We start from the raw sequence: 18,424 nt of genomic DNA on the forward strand, positions 1-18,424 counted from the left end.
GTACTGCTATGGTGTCTTAAAATGCTGCCTCCGGAGGCCTCTGCTCACTAGGTTTTGGAACAGATCCTTAATGATTTAAGTTTCAACTTTGTCTCAGATGTTCTTCCTAAAAAATGACACGTATGAGACAAAGCTTAGCACACTTTGAAACATTGTTTATATCTCTTCTGAAACTTGAGAGGAGACTTAAGTATGGTAACTGGGGTCAGAAAAACCAAAGTGAAAGTCTTGATTTTCTCTCTATATTGAATCTTGTTGCCATCTTGGAAGAACAATTAACATATTAAAGTGATTTAATTTATAGTTGTGTCTTCCCTATGGGATGCATTATTAAATGAACATTACCTAGCATTTGGCAGAGCGTAAAAGGCCTGTTGTAATCTGATATAGCCCTGCTGACATAACATTGAGTATTTTGACAATCACCTTGTGCTTGAAATACAATCTTTCATCAGTACAATAGTGATCTGACAATCAGAACATGGCAAACGTTTCAGTAATTTAATAAACTCCCATTCAAGCATATTTAAGGGTATTTTCCAAGTATTCTAGTACTTTAATTTCTGAAAATCAAGCACTACAACGACCTTGTGTGAACCCTGCTATAGTTAAGCTGATTTATCCCACCACCGTGGCAGTTTTATGGATTCAGCTGCCTTTTTACTCTGGTGTGAGAAAGCTGGTATGGAACTCACAGCTTCTTAAACACAGTGATTTTCAGATGGGCAGTAGATTAGACGAGCACAGCAGACACACCCCCATTAACCCGCCAAAATTATTATCACACAGTCTGTCCTGTTATGTATACCCCTCCCATCTATCCACACATATTGGGTCTGTTAAATCCATTAACATTCTCTTTGGCTCAGACAAAGAGTAAGAAAGAATTTCAGATTCTTCTGATATCATAAGCACATAACTTTTTGAGTCCTTACCTTTTTGAGATTAAAGTAAATATTTTATAGACAGTTAGAGAAGCTAGTCTAAGCTGATTTAGGGAAGTTTAATGAACTAGATTTTGAGGTACGAGAGAAAAAGATATGATATAATAATATGAAAGTACCATATGCCGACAGAACTAAACCCCACTGGGAAAGTCACATGTATGTGTGCGAATAAGTCTAAAGCTGTATTTTTGAAACCTCTGTCTGTCTGGATTGCTGCAATTAACTCAGCAAGCACAGACACACTTAGGTATTCCCACACATGCAGACAGGTTCACACAAACAGTCACGCACACAAAACCCTACTGCACAGAGTTATGAATACATATGGACATTTCCCCTTTCAGTTTTCTCTTTCTCCTAAGGCTATTTGTTGTTTGTACTAGACACTTTGGTTATTTCTTTATTTCTGTCATATATGTTTATCTTGATTGAAGTGTTTATTTCTTTCTCTCACAAACATGATCATAAAACTTGCCTGTGTCGTGTCCTCCTATTTCTATGCAGTTGATAGCGTAGATAGAATACATGAGAAGACAAACTTTATCAGTTAATAACATCCGCTAACGAGATGAGACGTGACACTAGAATGGACACTATGGTTGACTGCAAAATATCTACATGCTCACATAAAGGATGGCTTTTATAAAGTTGACGGGCTAAGTCATGGAGTATTTTATAAAAATTTTGCACTGCCTCTGAGCGAGTTTGGCCCTTAATCAAACGAGGAACTGGGATGCCTGTTTTGTTTCTCTTTGTGCTGCTTCTGCCTAGCGGCTGGAGTTTGTTTTGTGGAATAACACTGCTTTGGGACTGTTCTGGATGAATCTGTTCATTCTTTGTGCTTATGCCTCCTGTTGGCTGGAGTTTGTTTTTGTGGAGTATTTTTAAGGGACATTATAATGATTTCATTATCTGCGGCACTCATAACAACCGGCTCACTGAACACTTATTTGTCTGTCTGAGGAAACTGAATGGCTTAATATCAGCTGGAATTTGTTTTGTGGCGTAACACACCTTCAAAACAGTTCTGTGAATTAATCAAATCTGTTAATCAATTGGCTGGGGTCTGTCGTAGTCTGTTTTAAGTACTTACTATTATGTAATTTTGCCTAAATTTGTATAAAAACACCAGACTTGAGCAATCTGATGGCAAAGTTAACGCGGGGGCTCTCGTAGGTGTATATTGGACTGTTTGAGTTTAGAGGGATGGACGCCGGTTTGCGCTGTCATGCGCGGGGTTAATGCACACCCTTTTCTTTTTTTCTGTTTGTTTTGTTCGGGAGGAAGTTCGGGGTTTGATTGTTGCACTAATGGGGAATGTGGTCTGGATAATATTGTTTTTGACACACAATTAATTTGTTTTATTATATCAACATGTCAAATGTTAATATGAGTAGGTTATCTCTCTCCACATGGAATTGGGAACCCCATAAAAAGAAGGAAGGTTAGTTCTTTTCTAAAACGTAAGAAATATGATATTGTGTTTCTTTGAGAAACGCATCTTTCTCCGCAGGAGGCTGAAAAATTTGGGAAGATATGGGGTGGACATGTTTTCTTTAGTGCTGGCACAAGTAAGAGTAGGGGAGTCATTATACTGATAAATAAACATCTACCATTCAAATTTCTGAAACAGATTAAAGATAAAATAGGAGTCATTATTGTTTTAGTAGACATTCAGGGGCAAAGGTTGATTTTGGCTAATATATATATAAACCTAACGCTGATAAGCAATGGCACCCCTCATGATATAATATTGGGAGGAGACTTTAATATTTTGATGGACTCGATCATAGTGAAGCAAAGTGTGTAAGCCAACTAGAGCGACATTGACGCTTCACATGATGTATAAAAATCTTGGTCTTGCAGATATCTGGTGACTTCTGAACCCATCTGGTAGGGACTATACATTTATTTCATCAGTCTATAAGATTTATTCTAGAATAGATTTTTTTATATATATCTAAGTCCCTCATTTCATCTGTTGATTGCTCAATTGGAAATAACTTAGTCTCAGATCATACCCTGGTGAGTATAGAGGTGTTGCCACATACGGTAATGTATCCCTTTTGCAAAATCCTGATTTCCAACAAATGTTAAAGACTGAAATCAATGTTTATATGGAGACCAACTTGTCCTCAGTATCCTCTGTGGATATGGCTTGGGAGGCACTTAAGGCTGTTCTTAGGGGTCGGATCATACAGTATACCTCATTCACCAAACAATCCAAAGCACAAGAACTTGTGGAGTTGGAAGGGAATATTAAAAGTGCAGAGGCAGGGCTGAAGCACCAAATGTCGTCTGATGGCCTCAGATAATTTTTTGAGAAGTTTGAAATACAGATATAATACTATTTTGTTGTGGAAAGTGGAGTTTTGGTTATTCAGGGCATGACAGTCATACTTTTAGTCAGGTGACAAAGCAGGAAAGCTTTTGGCTAGATATATAATGCAGAGAGAGTTTTTTCTACCACTCCCTCAGTGAAATCTGCTGGTGTGAAATATTTACCTTGACCATTGATATTAATATGCCTTTAAAGAATTCTATCTTGATCTTTATAGTTCCACGTCTTTGTCTACTGTTGAAGATATTTTGAAAATTTGTGGAACCATTAGAACTCCCTAATCTGACGATGGAGCAAAACAATTCTCTTGATTCTGAGATAACCTTGGAGGAGTTTGACGAGGTAATTAAGGCCCTCCCTACTGGTAAGGCTCCGGTGCCAGATGGCTTTGCCGGTGAATTTTTTATATCTTTTGCTACAGAACTTGCTCCACTTTTTTTAGAAGTTAATACAGAATCATTAAAGAATGGAAAGCTTCCGCCAACTATGACACAAGCCTGGATCAGTCTGATTCTTAAAAAGGACAAAGATCCAAGCGAATGTAAGAGTTACCATCCAATTTCCCTGATCCAGCTAGATGTAAACATTTTGGCAAAAATTTTGGCTAACCGATTAAGTAAAGTTATGACATCTCTTATACATATAGATAAGGTGGTGTTTATTAGGGCCCACAGTTATTCTGACAACATTAGGCGTATCATTAATATCATGTGGTCAGTGGCGAATGATCCGACTCTGGTCGCTGCCATCTCACTTGACGCCGAAAAGGCGTTTGATATGGTAGAATGGGATTATCTTTTTAAGATTTTGGAAATATACGGGCTCAGAAATACTTTTATTGAATGGATTAAGTTACTTTATAGACACACTGTAGCAGCGGTACAAACAAATGGATTAATTTCAGATTATTATACTCTGGATAGGGGCACCCTGCAGGGTTTCCCTCTTTCCCCATTAGTGTTCTGAATGCCCTGGAAACTTTATCAGCCGCGACAAGAAATTAGGATGATTTTCCAGGGGTGACGGCAGGAGGTGTGGTGCATAAGCTTTTACTTTATGGAGATTATATTTTATTATTCCTCTCTGACCCCACTAGATCTATGCCTTGCCTCCACAGAATTATCAATTACTTTTCTAAAATATCGGGAGACAGAGTTAATCGGTCTAAATCCGAAGCTTTGTCTCTGACAGCGTACTGACCAGTAACGGCTTTCCAGCCGGGTGCCTTTCAATGGCCAAACAGGGTATTTGGGCATTTTATTCCCAGCAAATTTATGTGATTTAGTCAGGTTTTCGAGTGATGTGGGCAGGTGCAATTCATTACATTTATCGATGATTGGAAAGGTTATTGTTATTAAAATGAATTGTATTCCAAAGTAATTATATTGAAAAGGAAGTTCTTGCCCCTATCACGATCATCATATATATATAGGTTACGTATGTAACCTCCGTTCCCTGATGGAGGGAACGAGACGTTGTGTTGGAGAAGCGACACTAGGGGTCTCTCTTGGGTGCCGAAATATGCCTCTGACTTATGAAAAAAGGCCAATGAGAAGTTGGCAGACAGTATTTGCATACCCCGCTCCCTGACATACGGGTATTTCGGCGGGCAAATACGGGAGTTCATTCAGGATTTTTCTGAGGAGCCGGAAATAGTCCGGCCACAACAGTGACTCGGCTCAGCGACGTGGCGAGGAGGACACATCGTCTCTACATACGTAACCTAGACGTTCCCCTTCTGTCGCTCTCTCGACGTTGTGTCGGAGAAGCGACACTAGGGGTCCCACTTAAATCATGCCATGCGCCAAGCCGTGTACGTGAACTGCTGTTACAGAAGCGGGCAGGTGTTCTTACGTGCAAATGCGACCAGCTGTATCAGGCTGCACGTACCCTTCCCTAATGCCCCATTAAAGTCATCAGAATCCTTCTGGTTACCCTGGTGAGGGGAACAAGGTGATGCTTGCCAACCTGGGAACGGGCCAAGCCTGGCTGGGTCTCTTTTCTCTCTATGTTTCTCATATAGGGCAATCACGGCCGGGGCCCTTACATGCATTAAGGGAAGGGGGTCTTACCCAGTTTCCTATTCTTTCAGGGGGAGAAGACCCTGCGGAGACCACACCTACCCTGCAGGGGAGGTAAAGGTGGCGAATACATCACATGGCCGCTTTGGTCCTATGTGGGAAAGTTGACACGGTGGTGGAGCCAACCTCGTAGAGGGGGGAGTTGCTACAGCACGGCAACCGAGGCAGCTGGAACTGCCTAAGGGAGACACGGCGGTCCACTCGTGAGGGGACAGTACCGCAGAGATTACACATAGGTGGAGTCCGCGTAGGAGGCCTTTAACCTGTGGAGCACCTATTCCAGTACAGGGTAGATTAAGTACCCGTAGTCGATTGGGTCGGCGAGTTCCTCTGCTAAACTGCGGGCCCATGAGGGCTAGGGAGGAATCAACCAGGGATCTGAGAGGTGGGATCTCCTGGGAAAGAAGGCGCACTATTTTACCTCGGCTGAGGGAAAGGGCGCTAGGTGCAAGCGATTCACTCAGCCAGTTTGTCAGCATGTTACCGAGTTCTACGGGCTCGGACCTGAGAAAACACGAGACGATACCGACTCAACCCGGAGATTGTAGAATCTCGCAAAGGTATTTGGTGTTGCCCACACTGCTGCTCTACAGATGTCTGCTATGGAGGTGTCCTTGGCCAGTGCCCACGAGGACGCAACACTTCTGGTTGAGTGCGCTCGAACCTGCAAGGGGAGGCATGGCCTGGGTGTGATAAGCCAATGAAATGGCATCGACAACCCAGTGGGCGAGCCTCTGTTTGGAGACAGCGTTCCCTTTCTGCTGTCTCCCGAAGCAGACAAAGCTCAGAACGTCTAGAGCTCTGCGTGCGGTCCAACTAGATATGCAAAGCACGTACCGGACACAGCAACGTAAGGGCTGGGTCTGCCTCCAGGTTCATTACCTGATCTCTGAAGGGGGTGGTAGGAACCTTGGGCATGTAGCCCGGTCGCGGTCTTAGAATCACAAATGTGTCTACTGGACCAAACTCCTGGCAAGTGTCGCTGACAGAGAACGCTTGCAGGTCCCCGACCCTCTTGATGGAGGCGAGCGTGATCAGCAGGGCCGTTTTGAGAGAGAGGGCCAGCTGAGTCTAGCGGCTCAAAGAGGGGTCTCTGGAACCCCGCGAGGACCACTGAGAGATCCCAGGAGGGGAACAAGCTTGGCCGGGAGGGATTTAGCCTCCGGGTGCCTTTTAGGAACCTGACGATTACCCAGAGACTTGCCGTCTACTTTATCGTGGTGAGCCGCGATGGTGGCGAAATACACCTTGAGGGTGGAGGGGGACAGCCTCCCCTCGAGCCTTTCCTGTCGGAACAAAAGCACTGACCTAACTGCGCACCTCTGTGGGTCTTCAGCTCGGGAAGAACACCAATTTGCGAACAAGCGCCACTTTAGGGCGTAAAGATGCCTGGTAGAAGGGGCTCTGGCTTGGATGATTGTGTCTACGATGGTCGGTGGTAGACCGGCTAGCTCTTCCGTGTCCCGTCCAAGGGCCAGACGTGGAGGTTCCAGAATGCGGATGCCAGAGCATGCCCCGTCCCTGAGAAAGAAGGTCCTTCCTCAGGGTAATTCGCCAGGGAGGGGCTGTCGCGAGAAGCTAGTCCGAGTGGGCCAATAGGGGGCCACTAAGGTGACTTGCTCCTCGTCCTCCCTGACCTTGCACAGCACCTGTGCAAGAAGGCTCACTGGGGGGAATGCGTACTTGTGCAGCCCCGTGGGCCAGCTGTGTGCCAATGCGTCTGCCCCGAGGGGAGCCTATGTTCGGGTGTACCAGAGAGGGCAGTGGGAGGTTTCTTTTAAGGCAAACAGGTCTACCTGGGGCTTGCCAAACCGTTCCCAAATCAGCTGAACCGACTGGGGGTGAGCCTCCACTCTCCACTGGGCAAGCATTGTCATGACAGCACGTCCGCTATCACATTGAGGTTGCTGGGGATGTGAATGGCATGCAGCAATCTGATTCGTTGCTGGCTCCAAAGGAGGAGACGACGGGTGAGTCGTGACAAGTGGTGGGAGCGTACTCTCCTTGGCGATTTATGTACGCCACCACTGCGGTGCTGTCTGACCTGACCAGGACGTGTTTGTCTTGAACTAAGGGGAGAAACCTCCTCAGGAGTCTGCACTGTCGAAGTGCCCAGGGGCAACAATGCACAGCCGTGCAAGGAAGGAGAAAGCCGCTGTTATGCGCCGTCGAATCCAACAGCATGCAGAGCGTCAGAGGAATAAACAGGAACTGGTGTGTGACTCGCAGCAGACTGCATGCACGACCATCGGCTCCGAAGAAATTTTCTGAATGAACTCCCGTATTTGCCCGCCTAAATACCTGTATGTCCGGGGGTGGGGTATGCAAATACTGTCTGCCAACTTCTCATTGGCCTTTTTTCATAAGTCAGAGGCATATTTCGGCGCTCAAGAGAGACCCCTAGTGTCGCTTCTCCGGCACAACGTCGAGAGAGCGACAGAAGGGGAAATATATATATATATATATATATATATATATATATATATATATATATATATATATATATATATATGTTGTTTTTTCTTTGTTTTAATTTATGAATCAATAAAAAAATGATAACACAAACTGTCAATACTTATCAGTCAAACACATATCCTAACGGTCATTCCTTATCAGCACAAACACACATCTGGTCACCAACAGTCACTCCTTATCTAACACACACATCTGGTCAACCACACTCCTAAGTCCCACCTCTCCCTTATTTTATCAATCAATCTTTTATCTCATCCATCAATCAAATTTTGACATATGGTGAATTATATTGAATACTCCAGTCTGTTTTTCATTCTCAGTCCATTCCTGCTCAGGACCTTAATCAGTTTGTGTGTGTGGGTGGATGGGAGTCATAAGCACACAGACAAACTCAGGAAAGCTGTAATTGTTTCCTTGTGTCCACTTTATCAAGCTACAATAGATGGCCAGCCACAGTCTGCTACTGCCAGGTTTATTATACAAACAGACACAAACACAATAAGCTCATACACCAAATTGTATGTTGTCTTAACTGTAAATCCATAACTTTGGCAACTGTTAAATTCTTTGCATTAAATAGTTCGTCTCTTATTTACTGTAAATCATCAGCTGTGTTTTTGAAATGTAACTTTTCATTTGCTTCCTTTTTCCTTTTTCTTCAGCAGTCACCAAAAATACTGATGAATAAATTAAAGAGTAGATATTCATACAGTAGAACAGAACAGAATAATAAACAGACACTGGATTTTCCCCATCTGAAACATGTGAGCTGTTATTAAATACTTTTGCTTGTGCCAGTGTTCCAGAATAACCTGGTTAGGCCTGGCCTGATACTTCAGCCCACATAGGAGAGCTCTAACCAGACCCTAGCCTTTAAACACACCCTAGTATAAAGTAGATAGTCCATGTTTAAACCACTTTTGTTATCTTGAAAATCAAATGTACTCAAATCAAATGCAGTTTATCTTGTGTAATCTCTTTCTGTTTGCAGTGGTGTGTCCTCTCACCTGTATGAATGGAGGAGTGTGTAGTACTCGTTCACACTGTCTCTGCCCACCAGACTTCACTGGACGCTTCTGCCAATACCCTGTTCGAACTCAATCTTCTCGAGGCAACAAGCAGCCCGTCTACACCCTGCAGGTAATGATCTTCTTCAGCTCACTTACTGGCCCTATTTTCCCTGGTATTAGCATCCATCTTGGGTGATCTGATTACAAGTGTTCAGGCGAGACAGATAGCTGTTTACACCTGGTAATAACCTTTGCCATCTGTGGCCACTTGTGGTCCAACATTGTTTGCACGGAAAATCAACATTCTACTCCCAAATGTACATGGACCCTGAAATCGACCTTGAATTACTGACAAGGACTACTCCTGATCAGTCATTTTTGCTTCAATTCAAACAGGTTCACCTCTCCATGTAGTGGTGCTGATAGCGCATTGCATGAGCAACCTCTGAGACACGGGTTCTCTACCCATGAAAAACAGGAAGTAATCTTATTCACATTAGTAATCTTGTATGTTTCAGAAGTTGTATTTTTGCTCTAAAATTCTATTTTTAATCCATTGACGGTTATGTTTAGGGTTGGGAGTTAGGTTAATATAATATAAATTCCTGATTTTTTTTTTATTTACAACTAAAAAAACAACTTGTTTTGGGGCCTGTGGACATTTCTTCTGAACAGCACTCTCAGCTTAAGCCACTGGGACAGTTGTTTGAATATCAATGAGCACTGACCGAATTCAGGAGCAGGGCTGACAATAAGGGGGCACAGTTGAACCTTTTGTCCCAGACCTGGGCTTGAAGGGGTCCCGCCTAAACTGGAGGGGCCCACAGAAAGGCTGTTCCATATTGTTGAGATCGGAATATATACACAGTGTGCAATAGCAAAAGCGACAGACCTTTGTACTACAAAAGCCTTTGTACTTCAAAAGTGATGTGATCACATGATTTCTGAATACTTCTGAATGTGGTTTGAGTCATCTAATCAAAAAACATTTTGGACACCATTTACATCTGTCTTTAGTACTGTCAACTTGTGATCTGATCACCAGAGATGGATGTTAATAACAAGCATAAATGTGGTCACTGCTACATTGGCTCGTTTATAAAATGCACCCAACGACAATTGACAGACAGATGGGGGAGATAAATAGAAAGAATATTAAAATATTTGATGCAGTGGAAATGTCTCCTGTCCCTTGAGGGGTTTGTGTAGACACTGACCTTTGTTTAGATTAATACATGACTGGTTAATCTCTACAGGGGATTCCTGAGTCCCAGGGACTGTCTGAGCAGGGAGGCACAGGTGGGCTACAGCAACTAGCACAGACTCGCTCTATATTGACTCTGCCTTTATCACAAGGTGCTGGGCACCACTCCTCTGAATATATTTTCTATTAGTTTACATTCATACTTAATGCTGTTTTACATATAATTATAAACATTAAAAAAATACCTCTCTTAAAATCCATCTTTCCAGTGCAGTTCAATGTCCGTGTTTTTCATGCGCCAGACACTTCAGTTGTAATTCATCCTTTCGACCAATCCGAGAACAAGCCTCACAATACCAAGACTGTGACCCGCTTTTCTCCACAGACACATAAGCCCAAGGGGAGGTGCTTCCAGGAAACCACACCCAAACAGACTGTGAGTGGCCATATTAGATGGGATGATACTGATAAACTGTTTTTTTCTGTTAAATTAATTTCCAAGATTAAAAACACACTTTTTTTCTCTCTCTTTATGTAGTGTAGTAGTAACCCTCTCCCTGGTCTAACCAATCAGGAAGACTGCTGTGGCAGTGTGGGTAATTCCTGGGGCCAAAACAAATGTTACAAATGCCCTTTACTACCTTGTAAGTAATTAATGAATACAAACACTTTAGTGAAAGGTTAGTTCTATTTAGATTCTTTCTTTCTTTCTTTCTTTCTTTCTTTCTTTCTTTCTTTCTTTCTTTCTTTCCCCATTTAAAATCACCCTGTCAAAGCTTGACTGGTGGGAATGTGTCATTGCTGTCCTGGAGATAAATTACAATATATGCCTTTTATCAGTGTGAGTGGATGTGTGTTAGTACGAGTCTCTGCAAGTATCTTAGCAACATCACCATATTTTCCTATGCTACACCCTTTTCAGTAAAAGGAGACAAAAGTGAAGGTTGGAAAAAACGGATGAAAAGAAATGTTAGCTTTGGCAAAAGCCTCTCTGGAAAGTCACTATGTCTCTGGTCTCACATGTTCTTATACAGAAGAGAAAATATCAAGCTTAAGAGAAAAGTTCCCACTGAGTTCCCACATCTTTTGCCCGTGTGCACACACAGGTTCATGTGGCTATCCTTATGAGGACTCTCCATAGACATAATGATTTTTAAACTGTTCAAACAATAGATTCTATGCCTTATCCCTAAACCTAACCCTCACAAAAAACTTTCTGCATTTTTACATTTTCAAAAAAACATTGTTTAGTATTTTGTGATTTGAATTATGGGGACACTAGAAATGTCCTCATAAACCACATTTATAGCATAATACCCTTGTAATTACCAGTTTGTAACCTAAAAAGATTTCCTTGTAAACCACCCAAACCCACCCACACACACACACACACAAATAAAAGAACCACATCAAACACTCAGCAGCATACAACACCACCAGTTTCTTTCTAATTCCAACGTCTGCCTCACTCTCATTTTTTCACTTTTCCTTTCATGTGATGCTTCATAGTTATGGTCTGGCTTAATGAAGCTAGTAGAGATTCTCTGATAGGTCAAATGGATAATAAATGTATGGGTTTCTCTCATTCAGATGCTGGAAAACACCAGATTATAGTAGAGGACTTAGGCTCCACATGCCCTCAGGGATACAAGAGACTCAACAGCACTCACTGCCAAGGTAATGACTGTCCATATGTGACTGCTGGAAATTGTGTATTGCATTGGTTTTACAAATTTTAGATTTGTTGGTTGCTAATTAATTAACATTTTCATAAGCATTGAATCAATACACAGACACCTGCCAAAAAAATGTCTTTACACACACACACTTGATTTACAAATTTTGGTGAAATTGGTGTGTGAAATATCACAGCCAGTCTCATGCAGTCTTTCTTGCTGTTAAAGAATAGATAAAAAAAGATGATTTGTCTGATCATTAAGGTTGATGTTTTATTGTCTATATACAGTATTGTCAGGTTCGTGGTTATTTACAGCTATTTACATTCTCTAAAGTGCCACACTGAAAAAAGTGGTATCCTGCAATTATTACCTCAATTTATACTTGATTTAAACCATAAAAATGACTCTACTTTTGTTGGTGTAATCCTTTTTGTGTGATAAATGTAGTCAGATTGAATATTTTTGTATTATTATTACTAAATAAAACCAGTTAATTTAGATGTTACAGGATGAAGCACACATTTTAGTTTACCTATTACATAATTGTAATGGCAATAGAAAGACGATATGTTCTTATTAAACAGATTGTTTAATAAGACATATGTGAGTAATATAAACATGCAGTTTAAAATGTTATAAATATGCCTATATAAATAATTAAAATATGGTTAAAAAAGGAGATAACAGATAACAGAGTGTGCAGATAGGGATTCTCTCTTTCTCTCTCTCTCTCTCTTCATCCTCCTCTTCTTCCTTTATCCCATGGCTGGTTCAAATAATCTTTTTAAAAGGCAGTAACAAATTGCATGATGCATAATTGCTGTAAGGCTACAAGTACACGGTGCCTTGAACTCTAGTCAGATGATCTATTAATATTTAGACAGGTCAATGAATAGTTCAATACTGATGCCTGTCAATTGAATCCTGTTCTGTGTGCTTTTGTTCAGTTTCCAGCCAAAACACTTGAGGCTGTGTGAGAACCCCTCATTACATGCATTTATTGCGTCACTTTCATTATTCTCTATGATTGTGCATCAATACATCTTAAATAAAGTCATCATTATTTCTTTAATTAAATTCTGTAATATTTAATAAATTTCGACTCCTCCACAAGGTTACAAACAACTTCCATTATTTTCATGTTGAGAAGACAAACACCTGACATACTGGGCAAAGTGATCAGCACCAATTTGGACTGGACAGCTCCTGTAATGAAGCACTTAATTTCAACTTCATAACAAGTGAACTACGTGCTGGTTTGGGAAACAGGCGCTACTCCATCGTAAAATTATGAGAGACATTAAGGCGTTAAGTTAAGATGATTGTTAAAGCTTATGTTGCAACATTAAGCCTAGACAAAGAATGCTTCTGTAGGAAATATTCAGTGATTTTTCTTTTTATTATGAGTTTTATTAAGTTACATCGACTCCCATTTGGGTCTTGCCACACATTAACATGTTAGAAAGACATTTGCAGATAGAACCTGTTCACAATAGACTTTTATTTGAATGCTTGCTTAAATCAGTGACCTAGACATAGTTTTGTCACAGAATATGAGCTTGAGCATGTTGTAAAAAGCATTTCACCCTAGAAATGGGCCAAACAGTCCTGCTATCCAGGACAAGAGAAAGCTACTAAAGTCAAAGACTTGGTTTTCTGCCAGTCAGGAGATAGGTTGGATTGCAGTGGTAGATAGTCTTGGATGCTTTCAGTTTCAGAGTAGTGATATTAAGGAAGATCAGATATCAGATTATTTAAGTGAAAAGCTCCTTAAATGCTTTCATGACCCTCTTGTCCTTCTAAAGATAAACATTCAGGGAGAAGCTATTTGGGAAAGAATGCAATGAAATAAATGGTCCATATAGTGAAATGACTAAAAACACCTCTCAAGTTTTAGTGCAGGCTGATGCTTAAAACCTTTAAAAGTTTGATATAGATACCTTCTTCAGTTAATATATGTACACTACCATTCAATAGTGTAGGGTCACTTACTCATTCTTTTTTTCGCATTTTAGAATAATAGGAAAGTCATCACAACTATAGAAAAAGAGAAATGGAAATATGGAAATTATGTTGTGACTAAAAAAATCTAAAATAAATAAATTACTATGTTATATTTTAGCATCTTCAAAGTAGTGACCCTTTGCCTAGAATTTACAGACATGTACTCTTGGCATTTTCTCAAACAACTTATTGAGGAATCACCCTAGGATGCTTTTTAAACAGTATTGAAGGAGTTCCCATCTATATGCTGGGCACTTAGTGGCTGCTTTTTCTTAATTATTCGGTCCAAGTCATCAATTTCATAAATACAATTTTAGTTTTGTAATTAAATAAATTAATATGGTGGCACAATTATATTTTTGTCTACAAAACTGATTTTAAACATTTAAGCATACGCCTTCAGATCAAAAGGTTTTTAAGATCATGAGAAACTTTTCAGGCAACTGACCCCAAGCAAGAATGGCTAAATAACATAATCCGACCTTTGAATCAAGACCACAAACAGCAACACTGTTGCTTGGCTATGGAACAACCATATTCTGTAGAACTCGAGGTAGGTCTATGAGCAGTCCATGCCTCGAGAAGCAGAAAACTATTAAAATTAAATTGCACAAGATGAAGAATTTTCGAGAACAGCAGTTTTATCAGTTGAATCAGCATTGTAGAAAAGGATAATCCTCTGGATAAACAAACATCATACTAGTTTAAGGTGGTACTGACTGAAACATGCATTCGCTTTAATGTTACAACTGCTGGAAAAACTCTAATACCTGTTGAGTAAGAGAAGAGAACTTTGCATAGTAATTAATCTGCTCCAGTGTAATCAGATAAACAGAGATTTTAGGTGGCAGCTGACATTTTATATAGATCAGCAACATCACATACCAGCCGTGGTGTAGGTGTTATTTCATACAACCAGCAAGTATTGGATGATAATAGCCTTCACCCTTTCCCAGACTGAACCCATTACCTCTGACCTTCCTTTATAAAGGTATTAGATGACTAATAATTTTAACTTTAACCTGAATAATGTATAAACATAATTTAGAGCTTTCCTGAAAGAGAACACAGAAATAAGTGTTTACAGTAGCTGACAGCTTAGGAAACTAACTGTTTCTTGAGGGATAGCAAAAGTTACAGAAATAAAGTTATTTTCATTTTTAGTAATTCAGCTTCAATACATATTTGGATGATGAGAAAACTACAAGCACCATACCTGACTGCAGTAGAATTATTTAACATGTTAGCTAGAAAATCAGTAGAGAACTGAGTCCTTTCTCTTTTACATGAGGTTTCTCAATTGACATTTGGAGTAACACAAGACCCTAACTGAATTTGAGGAGAGTCTTAAGGAGAGTTTTTTGGCCACTCTAGGAGGTGTTAGGCCATATGCCACCTAACATTTTGCCCATAAACCTAATATGAATATATATTAAGAAATCTATTGGTTTGTATACAGCTCAGAATGACTCAGATGTCTCAGAATTTGTATATACTAAATATTTATTTGGTCTGTCCCTGTTTGTTTCTTTGTCTGTTGATGTCTTAGACATAAATGAATGTATGATGCAGGGATTGTGTCAGAATGGAGAATGTTTAAACACACAGGGAAGTTTCCGTTGTACCTGCAAGCCTGGATATGTTTTGACAGACAGGACACGCTGCATAGGTGAGGCATAAATGTGTGCAAGCTCACATACATTCTACATACAAACACAGTGTGTATATATACACTACCGGTCAAAATTTCTGAAACACACTCATTCTTAATGATATTTTTTTCTTCACATTTTAGAATAATAGTAAAGTCATCAAAACTATGGAATAACATAAATGGAACTATAGGAATTATGTTGTGACTAAAAATCCAAAATGAATCAAAACTGTGTTATATTTTAGCATCTTCAAAATAGTCACCCTTTGCCTAGATGTACTCTTGACATTTTCTCAAACAAATTCTTGAGGAATCACCCTGGGATGCTTTTTAAAGAGTATTGAAGGAGTTGGGCATCTATGTTGGGCACTTACTGGCTGCACTTATAAGTCATCAATGTCAAAAACTTTTTTGTTATTATTCAATTTTAGTTTTATAATTAAATAAATTAATATGGTGGCACAATTATATTTTTGTCTACAAAACTAATTTCGAACATTTCAGCATATGCCTTCATATAAAATATTTTTAAGATCATGAGAATCATTTCAGTCAAGTGTTTAAAAATGTTTGACCGGTAGTGTGTGTGTGTGTGTGTATATATGTATATATATATATATATATACACTGTACAACAAACATTCATGCAGGTTTGTAACTTTTTTCTTAGCATCAACTGTTGAGCAGGGTCTCTGTTTTCGTATGGTTACGGAAACTGGGATATGTGAGCTTGCTCTTCCAACACATCTTTCCCAGGAGATATGCTGCTGCACTGTGGGTAAAGCATGGGGCAGCAACTGTGAGAGGTGTCCGCCGGATGGCACAGGTGAGTGTGTTCGTCCCCGTTTGGTTGAAGTATTCTCTAGATCAGGGTTGTCAAACAAAATTTCAGCCCAGGCCAGATCAGCATTATGTGTTCCCCTTAAAGGACCGGTTTAAAATACAGCACCAGCACCTGAAATGGTAGCACTTACATGCAATTGTATGCCAAATCAATAATATTACATATTTTGTGCATTGCAATTCACATTTAACATTAAGCATTGATTTTGAGTCTGGGATGCATATGTAAAGGATCATATCAGTTAATATTGTCAGCGAGATGTTCTGTTCACCTGCCATCCCACTTTCTGAAATGATCTTGCAGGCCACATAAATTAGATGGCTGACCGGATTTGCCCCCGGGCCTTGAGTTTGACACCTGTGCTCTAGATTGTGAACAACTATAAATGTGTGTATAACTTTAAAAAAGAACTTAGACCAGGGTTCCTCAATAGTGGCCCGCAGGCCACATCTGACCCATGAGAGACATATGTTTGGCCCGCGCTAAAGGCCTGTTCACACCAAATCCATGACGATTATGTGAGACAAACTTCCAACGAAAGGTCTATACACAGAGTGCTTAAAACTAAAAATGAAAAACAATTTCTCCCCTGTACAGTAGGAGATGCTGTTGTTGTTCTACAAACATTTATACCAGTCTCATGCTCGCACCTTCTGCTGTAAGAGATTAATATATTGAACGGCGTTTAAGCATTAATTTACCTAATTTTGGCATAACTGTTTCATTATGTTCTGTCCATGGTGTTGATGCATTCTGAGGAATATATAATCTGTGTCTTTATTTGAGTGAGATGAGGAAAGAGCGCTTTTGCATAAATATACATCTTATAAAGCACTTTGAGAGGTTTCTTTATAGGTGCTATATAAAATAAATTGTATTATTATTATTATTATTCTGCAATGGACTGGCGACCTGTCCAGGGTGTCCCCCGCCTTTCGCCCAATGTTAGCTGGGATAGGCTCCAGCCCCCCGCGACCCTGTACACAGGATACACATGGAATATTGCACATTAAGAATAACATTGTACAGAAAAAAATGACACATAGCCTAATATTAAAAATTATTTATAAGATAACATTGGCTCACTGTCTTTTCTTTGCTATATTATCCTTAAGAACAATAACAATATTAATGCGATTAGGTCTAATAATTGAATCTGCAATTAGGGAAAGTGCAAGTTTGCGAGTGCGAGTGGATCCCGTTTGGAGATGAGCAGGAACAGTTGACTAGCATGGAGGACAAGGAGATCCAAATTATTCATTAAAGGTTTTTTTATTCAGCAGGCAAAATTGTGTCATTTTGTGTAACTGTAAACAAATAAAACAGGCTACTAATACTGACAAAAATAACTAATAACAAATATGAATATTTATGTGTGACTTTTTAAATAATTAATAAAAACAACAACAACAATAATAATTATTATTATTATAACAATAATAATAATAATAATAATAGCAGCAGCACAAAAAATGTGTCATCGATGGCCGTGGCCCTTTTTTCTCCCCCTTTTCTCCCCAATTTGGCATGCCCAATTCCCAATTCCTAGTGGGGGCGTAGTGACTCGCCTCAATCTTGTTGGCGGAGGACGAATCTCAGTTGCCTCCATGTCTGGAGACCGTCAATCCACGCATCTTATCACCTGGCTTGTTGAGTGCATTACCGTGGAGACCCAGTGTGTGTGGAGGCTTCACGCTATTCTACATGTCATCCACGCACAACTGACCACGGGCCGCATCGAGAGTGAGAACCACGTTATAGCGACCATGAGTCGGTTAACCAAACATGACTCTACCCATCCTAGCAAACGGGCCATTTGGTTGCTTAGGAAGCCTAGAGTCACTCAACACTCCCTGGATTGCGACTCCAGGTGTGCCTTTGTATTGTTAACAGAATTTGGCCCTTGGTGAAAACTACTTGAGGAACCCTGACTTAGAATCTTGGACACACAAAAATCAAGCAAATTAATACTGTATTTACCTCTTTCTCTGATGGCCTAATGTTTTTCTTCCTCTTACTCTGTGTCTCTGTAGCTTCCTTCAATAAGATCTGTCCTGCAGGGAAAGGGATGTCTTTATGGACCTATCATGGAACGCTGTCCATTCAGCCCTTCCAGACAAGTATTGAACACAATTTCAAACTTGACACTGGTACAATAATTGGATTTTCTTTTTATATTACAGTT

The 18,424-nt window shown here is 40.2% G+C and overlaps 1 protein-coding gene across 10 annotated transcripts in view; it reads left to right on the forward strand.

The window, feature by feature from the left end:
* LOC127636498 (latent-transforming growth factor beta-binding protein 3-like) overlaps nucleotides 1-18,424 on the forward strand; it is a 70,731-nt gene that overhangs the window by 33,798 nt on the left and 18,509 nt on the right. For 3 of the 10 annotated variants that reach the window (XM_052117057.1, XM_052116994.1, XM_052117001.1), the window contains 8 exons: nucleotides 8,836-8,984; nucleotides 10,111-10,210; nucleotides 10,328-10,494; nucleotides 10,597-10,702; nucleotides 11,649-11,735; nucleotides 15,291-15,410; nucleotides 16,066-16,221; nucleotides 18,273-18,389. In XM_052117057.1, the coding sequence (XP_051973017.1) occupies nucleotides 8,856-8,984; nucleotides 10,111-10,210; nucleotides 10,328-10,494; nucleotides 10,597-10,702; nucleotides 11,649-11,735; nucleotides 15,291-15,410; nucleotides 16,066-16,221; nucleotides 18,273-18,389 (982 nt within the window). In that variant the 5' untranslated portion in view covers nucleotides 8,836-8,855. The remainder of the gene's footprint in view (nucleotides 1-8,835; nucleotides 8,985-10,110; nucleotides 10,211-10,327; nucleotides 10,495-10,596; nucleotides 10,703-11,648; nucleotides 11,736-15,290; nucleotides 15,411-16,065; nucleotides 16,222-18,272; nucleotides 18,390-18,424) is intronic. The other 7 variants (XM_052117076.1, XM_052117066.1, XM_052117022.1 and 4 more) reach the window with 6 other exon arrangements.

The sequence above is a fragment of the Xyrauchen texanus genome, chromosome 4 (assembly GCF_025860055.1).
Source record: "Xyrauchen texanus isolate HMW12.3.18 chromosome 4, RBS_HiC_50CHRs, whole genome shotgun sequence".
Classification (NCBI taxonomy): Eukaryota; Metazoa; Chordata; class Actinopteri; order Cypriniformes; family Catostomidae; genus Xyrauchen; species Xyrauchen texanus.